Source organism: Helianthus annuus, chromosome 17, assembly GCF_002127325.2.
Source record: "Helianthus annuus cultivar XRQ/B chromosome 17, HanXRQr2.0-SUNRISE, whole genome shotgun sequence".
In the NCBI taxonomy this organism is placed as follows: domain Eukaryota; kingdom Viridiplantae; phylum Streptophyta; class Magnoliopsida; order Asterales; family Asteraceae; genus Helianthus; species Helianthus annuus.
In genome coordinates this window covers 43,642,393-43,655,728 of record NC_035449.2, presented here as the reverse complement: position 1 = coordinate 43,655,728, position 13,336 = coordinate 43,642,393, and the positions used below count along the sequence as shown (strand labels likewise).

Genomic DNA, 13,336 nt, shown 5'->3' with positions numbered 1-13,336 from the left:
AATCGAAGCGTAAAGGTTGTTCACGAGAAACGTACCATTAATGACGTCATTATCGTTACGAGCCTGGTTAGCATTAAGATTGAACGCTCGCCCACGAGCGGCTGGCTGCTGATCCTGGTCAGCTGAGGACATTGGTTACGAAGATGAGAAGTATCTCCACATTCGTAGCACGCGCGAACGGTGTTGGTTGGCCTCGGATTCTGTTGGGAAGCTGGAAGAGCTGTTAGGGCTGCCTGAACTGGGCTTGCTGAGCTGGTTGAGCAGGGTTAGCTTGACGACAATAAGGAGTCGTGTGACCATAGCGATTGCAGTTCGTACACAAACGACATGCAGAGTTAGTAGGATGATGAAAGCTGCAAGTCACACACTTGGGGTAAGGCCCAGAGTACTGCTTCTTGACTTCAGGTACAGTGGGGTTCTGAACAGCAGCAGGAGCAGGTTTAGCAGCAGGATTTGAAGAAGGAACAATAGCATTGCATCCTGAACCCTGAGACTTTCGCCTCTTGTTCTTGCTGCCACTTGGCTGCTGGGTAACTTGATAAGCAGATTTGGAGGGAGCAGAGTTAGCAAACTGCTTATCACGAACACGGTTGTTGTTGAGACTAGCTGCAAGATGGTAGACTTCCTCAATAGTTTCTAGTTGAGCTGCTTCAATAGAATCACGCATAGCAGGAGGTGGACCATGGATGTACTTGGTTATCGTACGCTTAGGAGAAGGAACCAAGTGAGGAACGATCAAACTGAGCTGCTTAAATTGAGTAGTATAAGCCAGATTATCATCACTAATCTGCTTCAAGTGCCAAAACTCTTCTTCAAGCTTCAACTGTTCATGGGGAGGACAGAACTCAAGCATCATTAGTTCATGCACCTCGTCCCATGGAAGAGCGTAGGCTTCTTCATTCGAACAGATGTTTCTCTCATTTGACCACCACTCTAACGCTCTGCCTTGAAACATTCTAGTCGCACTCCTAGTCTTTAGATGATCTGGGCACTCACTGTTGATAAAAGTAACCTCAATGCTGTCAAGCCACTCGAGCATAGCGGTCACCCCATCACTGCCCGTGAAAGGCTTAGGGTTGCAGGAGATGAAATGTTTGTAGCTGAACTTAGTAGGCTTTAGCTTCTCGGCCTTCGAGTCCACAGAGGATGCGCGAGTGTTTGATCCTTGGATCTCAGAGACGATCTTTGGCACGACTCAAGCAATCTGGTCAGCCATAAATGACATCATCTTTTTCTGAGACTTTTCCCTGGATCTCTTGAGAGTGTCGGATAGCTTTCGAGAAGACATCTAAAGATCCGACAAAAGGATCGTATAAGTCTAGATTTCACAAAGCCTCACAATATAGATTCACACATGATAGATTAAGACACAAGACTCAAGAAGATTCACATAGGTTAAAGATTCAAGTTTCACATAGATTTCAATAGATTCAACACCGCAAAACCCACGACCTATGCATGGCACGTTGTACGAAGTTTGGCAACATGTCAGAAACGCTTATATATAGGAAGTACCAGCGGCATATCAACCACGCTTCTGGCACATCGCTTCCGCCTCGTACTCGGTGTCATGTTACGTGTCGCAAAACACACTCATCATCATCATTCACATAGATTCCAATAGATTCACATAGATTACAATAGTTTCCAATAGATTCACATAGATTACAATAAATTCTAATAGATTCCAATAGATTCACATAGATTCACATAGATTAGTGTTAACAATCCACAAACAACGAAATCCCGCATGGCACGTGCTATGAAAGTTCGGCAACATGACGGAAGCACTTACATATAGGAAGTACCAGCGGCGTATCCACCATGCTTCAATCATGCCATGTCCGTCCCGTCATCGGTGTCACGCTTCGTTAACCATATCACTTCTCACAACATAGATTAGCCGAATAGATTCACAACATAGATTAACCAAATAGATTCCACAACTTCAACCCGAGCCTACAAAACTACGAACTTCACTTAGCGCGTAGTACGAAGGTTCGGTAACATGCCAGAAACACTTATATATAGGAAGTACCAACGGCGTATCCACCATACTTCGGACATGCCACGTCCGCCTTGGCCTCGGCGCTAGGCTACGTTTCGTATTTTGTTTCTCAAAACAACACATACATAGATTACACATAGATCATACTTAGATTCCACATAGATTACACAAGTAGTTCCCCATAGTTTTAGAATTCAACATCCTCATCACCGGTCTGCAAAACACTAAGTTTCGCATGGCACTTGGTACAAAAGTTGGTAACATGCCTGAAACACTTATATATACGAAGTACCAGCGGCGTATCCACCATGTTTCGGACACGTCACTTTCCCCTCGTATTCTATGCCATGTTACATTTAGAGTCTTACAACCAAATAACACATAGCTTCATCATATAGATTCACATAGCATCATAGTCGTTCAAGATTCCCACATAGATTGTTATCATGAAATAAGCTTCATAAATTTAGTTTGATCTTGAGATCAGAATTAACGTTTTAGATTGCGGACATATGTGCATTTCGTGTAAAAGCCTCAAAATAAACGAAGAATCAAGATAAACGAAGAATCGAGTTTAAAACCACACATAAAATCGAGATAACATAAAAGATAGGCTCATAAAACATAGGATTGTTCCAGGTAGAGGAACGGTGACTAACCAAAGTGATTCGAACCCCTTTCGAATTGAGGTAACGTGTCTTGACTTACTTAGACAAATACGTCATCGATGTTAGGCCTACGGTATTCGTCCTTTTGGTCATTTCACGTTCCTAATTGAATGGAAGTTTCGAGACTTTGGTGAGACATAAAACGTCAAAGAGTGGGTCGAGTTATCAAGATCTGAGTTTCACCTCTAACTTGATAACATCGTACCCTAATAGCGTCGGTACTTATCCACAGACAAAACCTACTAGAATAATATGGAGATTTTCCATCAAGGTTCGGATGTCACCCCTAACCTGAGGGCAAATCTCGTGCAAAACACAAACACTGGTTAACAATGTTTTCTAGGTATCAAGTGTATATTGTGTCAGCCTTAGGAAAGGCATGTACGTTTAACAGGAAAATGTGTTGCTAGGAAGCAGGTATGGTAGAATGCATAAGTCTTAAACAACAGATAAGAATCAAGATTCCTAGAAATATAGACTACCCTAATTCCCTATAGTTATGGCTCTGATACCAATCTGTCACACCCCAACCGATGGCGGAAACATCGGGGTGCGTGCACTAAGCGTTCAGATTGCTCATGAGAATCCATAACACTAAATAGCTTCAATATAAATTAGATTCATTTCATGCAATTGTCTAAAACAACATCAACCACCAAAACATATTATCAAACTAAAACAAACATAATCATTGTTTCAAAGTTTCTAGTTTTAGCTACGTGGAGTATCTAAGTTACATCCTAGCTTGTTTCACAATTCCTAGCATCCTGTCAGCCTGCAACATGTATTAAAATAAAGTCAGTACAAAATGCACTGGCGAGTATACAAGTTTGAGTAATAGCATAATAGATTAAAACAACCCATATCCATCGTGTAAATGATACAAAAATAGTTTCAGCCATGCTAGTGTTCACAGTCCAACAAGTGATAGCCCAAGTATCCCGATGCTTTAGTGTTTTCCCAAGTCTCAAGGAAAACTAGAATCCTCCTAACAATACCCCCGAGAATAATCGGGAGGTGCATCTCCTATAGCGCTACTATTGTTAAGGCGGAACTACACACTCTGGATTAAACGTCCACATAGCACAAAGAGTCTAGAATCAAGGATCACAAGTTTCACATACATATAGGATAGAGTTTAGCTTCCAAAAGTCTCAAGTATCATAGTTTAATAGAATACATGTTGCATCCCAACATTTAAAACAAAAAGGGATCGAGTATACTCACAGTGATTGCTTAACAGATTAACTGTTATTGGATCAAAGGGAGCTCTTTAGGTTTAGCCTGATTAGATTACGACAGATAAGTGTCGGACAAAACAACGAGATTCAAACCAAGTGTTGGATTAGTCATCTTGATCGGATGGCTGTTCGATCGGATGGCTATCCGGATCAGATTGCCATTCGATTGGGATGACTATTGTGTGGGGGTCGAATTGCCATCCGATCGGATGGTCATCCGTACGGATGGCCATTCGATCGAATGGTCATTCGATCCAACTGTTGTGATTCCAAATTGATTACCAAGTGTTCAAGTTAGGTCGCCTCGATCGGATGGTTATCCGATCAAACGGCAGTGCGATCGGATTGCCGCTCGATTATTAAGGTTTCCAAAGTTTCAAGTTTCTGAAAAGTTTCTAAGTGTTGAAAGGTTCCAAAAATCCATTGTTACTTTGATCGGATGGCAGTTCTATCGGATGGCTATCCGATCGGATTGCCATTCGACGATCAAAGATTCAGAGTTTCCAATAAGTTTAAAGTTCCGAGGCAAGTGTCACCCGATCGGATGGCAGTTCGATTGGATGGCTATCCGATTGGATTGCCATTCGATTGAGTTGTCCTTGTCCCGTTCACAACCTTGTAAATTTTCTAAGTTTCTGCTTAAACGGTGACGACATGGTACGTATTGAGACAACGGTAAGCACATCAGTGTAGAGCCGATCTGATGGGATGGGAATCACCCCAGTCCGATCAGTCATCTATCCATGATAGTGCTTATGTCGGAATCCGTACTTCGGTCATCTTCTCCGGCAGCAATACATTCCAGGCTGACTCAAGACTAATCATCAAGTCCCCAGTCCGGATTCCACTGTTTTAAGTGAAAGTTTAAGAAAAGATGAAGAAAAACATAAGTTTTAGCCGAAAAGTCTAGATTTAGTTAAAATTCAGAGTAAAACACATGAAATTCCTTAGATCTGAGCTAGATCTCGACTAGAATGACATCACACAACAGTTTGGTTCAAACCGCCATGATGACATCATCTTCAAGAGCTCAAATCTTAGAGATTTCACGGTGAAGAGTGAGATTTCAAAGGAGAATCATGTAGAGAATAACGTGTAGATCAAAGATGTACAAGAATCTAGTGGAAAACGTATCGAAATCACCGAGAAATGAAGAAAAGTAGGAGTGCGTGCTTCTGGATCAAGTGAGGCTGTCACATCAGTGAGAATGATGTGACAGGCCTATTTATAGTGTCAGAGGGAGAGAGTGAGGCGGTGTGCATGGATCGGATGGCAGCTCGGTCGAATGGCCATCCGATCTGTTAGTCATCCGATCGGATGGTCATCAGATCAGATGGTCATCCGATCAGATGGTCATCCGATCAGATGGTCATCCGATCGGATTGCCATTCGGTCAATCCCATCCTTTCCGCGTTCCCGTCTTTGATTCGATTTACGAGTTTAGATTAAGCGTTGCGTTGCGTATCATTGGGTAATAGAATTACATAATTAGATTACATCATTAACACAAAAGTTTCCATAGTTTCCACCAGTGACAAGACTCTAGTCCCTCGTTCAATCAAGTCTCAAGTTTCACGAGCCTCAAGAGTCAAGCACCAAAGCTACTGATAATAATAATAATATTTTGGAAAAATAAAATAATTGGCTCTTGAATAAAGTTATGTTAAAAGAATTTTATAAAACAAAATTCTTAATTCAGTTTATACAAATAATAAACAATAATTATTGTAGTTCGTAATTCGTAGTCGACGATTTTAAAACTTAAGCGCGCACACACACACACACACACACATATATATATATATATATATACAATGGAAGATATAAAATATTTTGTAAGACCGTATTTATGAAATAGGAATATGTATAACAACTTGATACTGTAATACCTATATATCAACAGGAAATAGCTTAAAACTATTTCTTAAATTATATGTAAGTCAGATGTATATATATTTTATATCAATATTACAAATGACATCTCATCCATAAAGTAAAATATGTACAAAAGATATTTAGGACGATATAACTATATGGTTTAAAATATATGTATATATACATCTCAAGAAGAAACAAATTTTACCAATTGATAAAGTTTAATTCTTAAGCTATATTTAGGTCATATGTATATTCTAATATGAGAATGATATTTCATTACTTAAGAATCAAATCTAAAAAGGAAAATTGGTATTTAATAAACCAACATTTAATCAGTTGGTAAATAATAATCTAACCTATAGAATTGGTATATAATAATCCTACCTATCAACATATTGGTACTCAATGAACTTCCGTTATATTTTTTTAACTGAAGTTAGTTTTTATGTTTTATTTATTACACAAACAGTCCCTGTAGTTGTAATTTACTAGTTTTAACTATTTTATGAAACAAAAAAATCACTCAAAAATCCTCATTTTCCTCGATTTGAGGTTTATAAAATAGTTAAAACTAGTAAATTACAACTACATGGACTGTTTGTGTATTAAATAAAACTTAAAAACTAACTTCAGTTAAAAAAAATTAACGGAAGTTCATTGAGTACCAACATGTTGATAGGTAGGATTATTATATACCAATTCTGTAGGTTGGATTATTATTTACCAACTGGTTAAAGGTTGGTTTATTAAATACCAATTTTCCATCTAAAAATACTAGACTTTGTATTACCTATTATGATTCTTTAATAAATAGATATAATAAATTAAGAATAAGAATCAAGTTCTAAATATGTTATAACCAAAATTAAGTCAACCTGTCAAGATTAAATTATTCTAAAAGAATTCAGAAGATTTAACTTTATTAAATTTATTCCTTTTGATGAATTCCTTTTTATTCTAAAATATTATGTTCAATAAATCTGATAGAAATTTATCTTGTTAAAGAAATTAACAAAATTATGGGAATAACCAGAATAATCAGTATAATTAGTTATGTAATTGATTTGGTATTATGTGTATATATTACAGAAAATTTTAAAACCTTATATTTGTACGTATGTATATACAACACGCAATTTTCTTGATAATATATATAATATAATGATAAAATGTCTTCGGTAGAAGGACAAATTTTTATATAACAGAAGAAACAAACCTACATGTTTACTTAAGATCTATTTTAATACCCAGTTTTAATTCAAAGGATATCTTAAGGATATCTGTACTAGCACCACCTCTTGAAAAACAATAATGAGTCAATGACGGAAAATCTCAAAATTTCATATAATGCTTTTACCTTTATTTTTACCTATCCAGCCATGAGTTCTGGAAATATAATTAAATTAAGACAATATAGAAAAACTATTGCACCAAAGAAAGAAACAACACATATAAAATATACATTTTTCCTTATATTTTGATAAGATATATAGTAAGAGAAAATGTTAAAATATGACATGTATTGTAACGCCCTGCGTTTTCATACTTCCCATATTTAGAAACCACTGCTTAAAATTCTATTTTTGGAAATTTGTGTTCTTGTAATCGTCGTTTCGAGGTAATCTTTGTAGAATCCTAGACTTCAATCACAATGAAATTCGCGTTTGAACAATATATTATCCGAGACTCTTGATTGTTATTACGCAATAAAACTCGATGCTCGTTAATCTAGTTAGAACTCGTAAGATAAGAGAAGTCGAATCCTAATTCTTGAAACTTGGAAGTTTCGCGAAATGGATAACCGTAGAAGAAATATTTTATTTTTAATCTAACTTATAATAATTATGGTTAATTAACAATTTTTTAAATTAATTGAATTAATGTTACCATTTAAAAGTCTATTTTTATAATAATCTAGTTAGTCTCGTTAGCTTTTAAAGTTAGAAAATATAAACTAACCTAGTTAGTTTAAGTTATAAAGTTAATTACTTTCTTTTATAAACAACATAACTTAGTTAGGGGGATCTTAGAATAAATTGCTGAAATTTCAGGGACCATCTAAGTAACTTGCTGAAAGTGGGTGATTTAAAACAAAAAAAAAATAATAATAAAAATAAAACTGATGACCACAGGGATCGAACCCGGGTCATCAACATAACCAAACGTGCACCTAACCAGCTGAGCTGGATCTTTTTGTTGAAAGAAACCCGGCCGAAAATCATTTAAAGACTCAGTGCGACAGCCCAACAGCCGCGATCAGGCCCCTATTCAGCTCGTTTTGGGCGCGAGTTTTTGAGTTTATTTGAGTTTTAATGTGACAACTCGTAATTCAAGCCCACTTCTGTGTAACATTATGTACTATTACGATTGTTATGACGTTATGATTTTGTGTTTTGTGTTATATGAGTGCATGTATGTATGTCATAAACAAACCGAACCACACAACATGAACTTTGGGCCGTAATATTTGTACTCGAGATGTGGGGCTCGGCCCACTCTCATGCCCGCAAACAAACATCTCTTTAGGGGTTATTACCCTTAGTTAGTTACAACACACACACACACACAAGACTCTCTCTCTCCCTCTCGGCTACTTGGAACCCGGCGACACACCCACACCCTACCACCGAGGATCATTCTTGTCTCTTCTCTAATTCGGTTAGTAATTGATATGTTTATTGTTGGCGGTTATATGAATGTTCTTGTGAGTATTGTTGCATGATAGTATGTTTGATTATGATGTTAACTATTAATGTTCATGAATCGGCCATGTTTGTATGTTCGTGTCTAATCGGATATGATGCTTGTTAACCGGCTGTTTACCTATGTTAAATCAGAATTGCCTGCTTACAACCAAACGGATAGGTATAATCGGCTGAATTTATATGGTCGTGTTTAAGAATCTGTGTGAATGATTAAGATGTGTGTTCTTGAATAGGGCATGAACAGTTTGAATGTGGTTGATTGTGAAATAATAACTGATTTGATCTAAATTCGAAACTGCCAAAGTTGTTAACTGTTTTTACGGAATTGATTATGATGCAAATAAGGAAATCAGGAAAGTTGTTACGTGCACTGATTGCGACACGGATTGCGAGTCGGAATCTCCCATTACGACTCGAGACCCCACACTTGTACACACACAGCACAACTCGAGACTCTGGTTGCGAGTCACGTTGCGACTCGAGACTGAGAAAACAGCACAAACCGAGATCACGGTTGCGGGTCCGGTTGCGACTCGAGACCGTGTGATCTCGGCAAGAACATAATGACTCGAGACTACCTCGTTGCGACTCGAGACTGTGAAACCAGGACAACCCGAGACCGCCTAGTCTCGACTCGAGAGCTTGGTCTCGACTCGAGACCACTTATACGTACACCTTGTCATTGGGCCTGCACACGGTACGAGCCCAACTAATTGGGCTGAACACTTGGACTTTGCTTGTTTACGTGACTGTTTACGTCGATGCCTATACGTGGGATATGATGTCGAATACTTGTACAACTTGTTACGATACGTGTAGAACCTACATGCACAACTTGTATACGAATCTGACTAGCATAATAACTTTGGTAGGACGTGGTTAATCGCTCTATAACTTAATTGAACTGTGTGTATCATACCGAGCAATCCCAGGTGAGTTCATTGCATTTTCTCAAGCATGCGTCCCGGTGGTTTGGGACAACTGGTAAACATTGGACGGGAAACATTGGGTAAACAACTTAATCGGTTTTGGTTATTGCCTGGAGGGCAATGGGGGTAATTAGTTGATAGCGCTATTAGGTACTAATTATCTGGGTTTCACTATGGTTGTTTAGAGGCACACTCCTCGGTTACGTAAGGGCGGTTCCCCTAGGGTAACTAACCGAACAACATAGTGGGTTGCTAAGAGGCACACTCCTCGGTTACGTAAGGGCGTAGTCCCTAGGGTAATCTAACTTGAGCAACATCGTAACATATCATTGAATCGAATTAACATATATCTGGTAACACAACGCGTAATAACACCTTGAACTCACCAGCGTAGTCTGACACACTTGTTGCATGCTTGTAGGTCGTTAACTTTGGAGCGTGGACTTGCTATCTGGGAGTGCTGGAGTTGACATGGATCGAAGCTATGGGATTACTAGTATTGACACTTTGGTTTTGAGTTATTTTGAAACGATTACAAAACAATTTATTATATGCTTCCGCTACTCAACATTATTGAATTGATAACATGTTTTATTAAGTATTTTCTATTGGTTCAATGTGATTGGTGGCTCAGACTCTGATGTGTAACACGCCTCGCGGGGGTTTCCGCAGGTGGTATTTTGGGGGTGTTACAGTTTGGTATCAGAGCCACTGGTTATAGTGAACTAGGTTTTAAAACGTTTTGTAAAACCAGACTATAACCGAACGCCTTCGAACATCGATCATGACACTCAGCTCCAGATTGCAAGGTTCGTCTCTCCCTTTATGCATTACTAGCTTAGCAGTCACACACTCACAACGTATATGAACTGACACATTTAATACTGTAGTGACTTGATAGTGTGACACTACTCTTCGACTCATGTAGATCATAGACCTGTAATACCGTCCGTTGTGTTATTTGAACGGGGGAAACTTCGAGCGCAAGCTAAGAGGCTCTGAGATGAACATGCAAATCGCCTTATCATTATGGGTGCACACTTAATAATAACGCGGAGTGCATGCAAGTCCCAGTGAGGCTTATCGAGCGTGAGAAGGGTTCTGCCTTACTATGTGTGAACTTAGTAGTACGTGAATATCAGTATGATACTTGACTCCTGTTCCATTTCGATTTCTAAATCGGTTTATTCCCAACTATAGAAACATGAGTGGACGAGGACACGGACGTGGCAACATCAACATGACTCAGGCTGAGTTGAATGACCTAATCAATACCCGCGTGGCTGAGGCTTTAGCAGCCTATCAAGCTGGTACGGAGTGTACCAAGTACTCTTTACTCTTATACCACGTACACATCTTTTCATCCCTATAATGTGTTCCCTTTCGTTATTTAGGTCAACAAGCGCAACCTCAACCCAACCAGCCTGCGTGTACATTCAAAATGTTTATGGATTGCAAGCCACAGACCTTCACCGGAACTGAAGGGGCTGTGGGACTTCTAAGATGGTTCGAGAAAGCAGAGTCTGTGTTCGCTATCTGTAACTGTCCCGCTGGGGACAGGGTGAAATATGCTGCGGGTACCTTGGCAGATGGTGCCCTAACGTGGTGGAACGCCCAGGTACAGTTGTTGGGCATCGAGGCAGCGAATGCCACAACCTGGGAAGACTTTAAAGAACTGATCAGGGAGGAGTACTGTCCTCGGGACGAGGTCCAGAAGTTGGAAAACGAATACTACGACTTGAAGATGGTTGGATCTGAAGTCGAAGCGTATGTGAAGCGATCGTATGAACAGGCCGACATGTGCCCGAACTTGTCTCGGCCTATGTCCTGGAGGATTGAGTTATTCATCAAAGGATTGCCTCCGCGTGTGAAGAGCTTGGTCACTGCAGCCCATCTCAATGATTTGACACAGATCGTTCGTCTGACTCATAAGATTGTGGATCAAGAGGTGGAAAACGATTCGTTACCTCCGCGTATTTCGGCCGCTACTACTGCTACACCCACTGCCACTGCGTCCGCTAATGATAACAAGCGGAAGTGGGGTGATTATGACAAAGCATCCAGTGCTGGCCAGACTCAGAAAAGGCCAGACAACAGCAACCGCAACATCAGCCAGTCGTCTTCTGTCAATCAAGGCCAGGGAAGTAGCCACAGCCAGGGTTCTTATGCAGGGAGAAAGCCACGGTGTAACAAATGTGGCTATCATCATTGGGGGCCGTGTGGTCGGACGTGTAACAAGTGTGGTAAGCCAGGCCATGAGGCCAGGGATTGTAGGACCTCACAACCCAAACACCAGCAGCAACAGAACCAGCAAAACCAGAGACAACAGGGGCAACCACCTCAGCAGAACCAGGGTTTCAGAAAGGGGTGCTATCAGTGCGGTGACGAGGGTCACTTTAAGCGGGATTGCCCTCAGTTAAACCAGAACGCTAACGACAACAACCGCCCGAATAACAACAATGCTGGGAACAACAACAACAACAACGGCAACAACGGGGGTAATGGTGCTCGGGGCAGAGTGTTTCAGCTTGGAGCAGGGGATGCCAGGAATGACGGCAACGTTGTAACTGGTACGTTTCCTGTTAATGATCGTATTGCTTCTGTATTATTTGATTCGGGTGCCGATTGGAGTTACGTGTCCCTAGAGTTTAGTCAACGATTAGGGATAACCCCAACACCTTTAGAGGTTAGACAAATAGTAGAACTAGCAGATGGTAAAACGATAGAAGCCTCGAACGTCCTTTTCGGGTGCAAACTAGATCTCGTGGGCCGGGTGTTTGATATTGACCTCCTTCCCGTTACGCTCGGTAGTTTTGACATAGTGGTAGGCATGGATTGGTTGTCTAAGCACCAAGCAGAAATTTTATGTAAGGAGAAGATTGTGCGTATTCCTCTCCCTGATGGAGAGCCACTGTTAGTTCAAGGACATCGTAGTGGGACGATGGTTGGGATTATCACGGCCATGCGTGCACAACAGTATCTACAAAAGGGGTATCCTGCACTGTTAGCGTTAGTTACCAACGCTCAGTCTGAGGAAGGTAAGATCGAGGATCTACCAGTGGTGCGGGAATTCGCTGATGTATTCCCAGAAGAGCTACCAGGGTTACCTCCTCACCGTCAAGTAGAATTTCAGATTGATCTTGCACCGGGAGCGGCTCCAATTGCTCGAGCTCCTTACCGGTTAGCACCAGGAGAGTTACAGGAACTGTCTAATCAACTGCAGGAGTTGTTGGACAGGGGCTTTATTCGACCCAGTTCTTCGCCTTGGGGAGCCCCAGTGTTGTTCGTAAAGAAGAAGGACGGGTCATTCCGTATGTGTATCGACTATCGAGAGCTCAACAAGGTGACCGTTAAGAACTGCTATCCGTTACCACGCATCGACGACTTGTTCGACCAGTTGCAAGGGTCGAGTTTCTATTCAAAGATCGACTTAAGGTCGGGTTATCACCAGGTAAGGGTTAGGGAAGAGGATGTTCCCAAGACCGCCTTTCGAACGCGCTACGGACACTATGAGTTTTTGGTCATGCCGTTTGGATTGACCAATGCACCAGCAGTTTTTATGGATCTCATGAACCGCGTATGCAAGCCATATCTCGACGAGTTTGTTATAGTGTTTATTGACGACATCTTAGTCTATTCCAAGAACAAGGAAGATCACGAGCGTCATCTACGTCTCATCCTGGAACTCTTGAGGAGGGAGCAGTTTTATGCGAAATTTTCTAAGTGCGACTTTTGGATTCGGGAAGTGCATTTCCTTGGGCATGTTGTTAACGAGAAAGGGATACATGTGGATCCTGCGAAGGTGGATGCAGTCAAGAATTGGGCGGCACCAAAGACTCCGTCTGAGGTGCGTCAATTTCTTGGTCTTGCTGGATACTATCGAAGGTTTATTAAAGACTTCTCGAAA

General features: G+C 40.5%; 1 protein-coding gene across 1 annotated transcript; it reads right to left on the bottom strand.

Moving 5' to 3' along the window:
• Positions 1-223: 223 nt before the first annotated feature.
• Positions 224-1,039, bottom strand: LOC118488827. Its single transcript, XM_035986209.1, has one exon. The coding sequence runs from the start codon at positions 1,037-1,039 to the stop codon at positions 224-226; it is 816 nt and encodes a 271-aa protein (XP_035842102.1).
• Between the last annotated feature and the right edge of the window lie 12,297 nt (positions 1,040-13,336).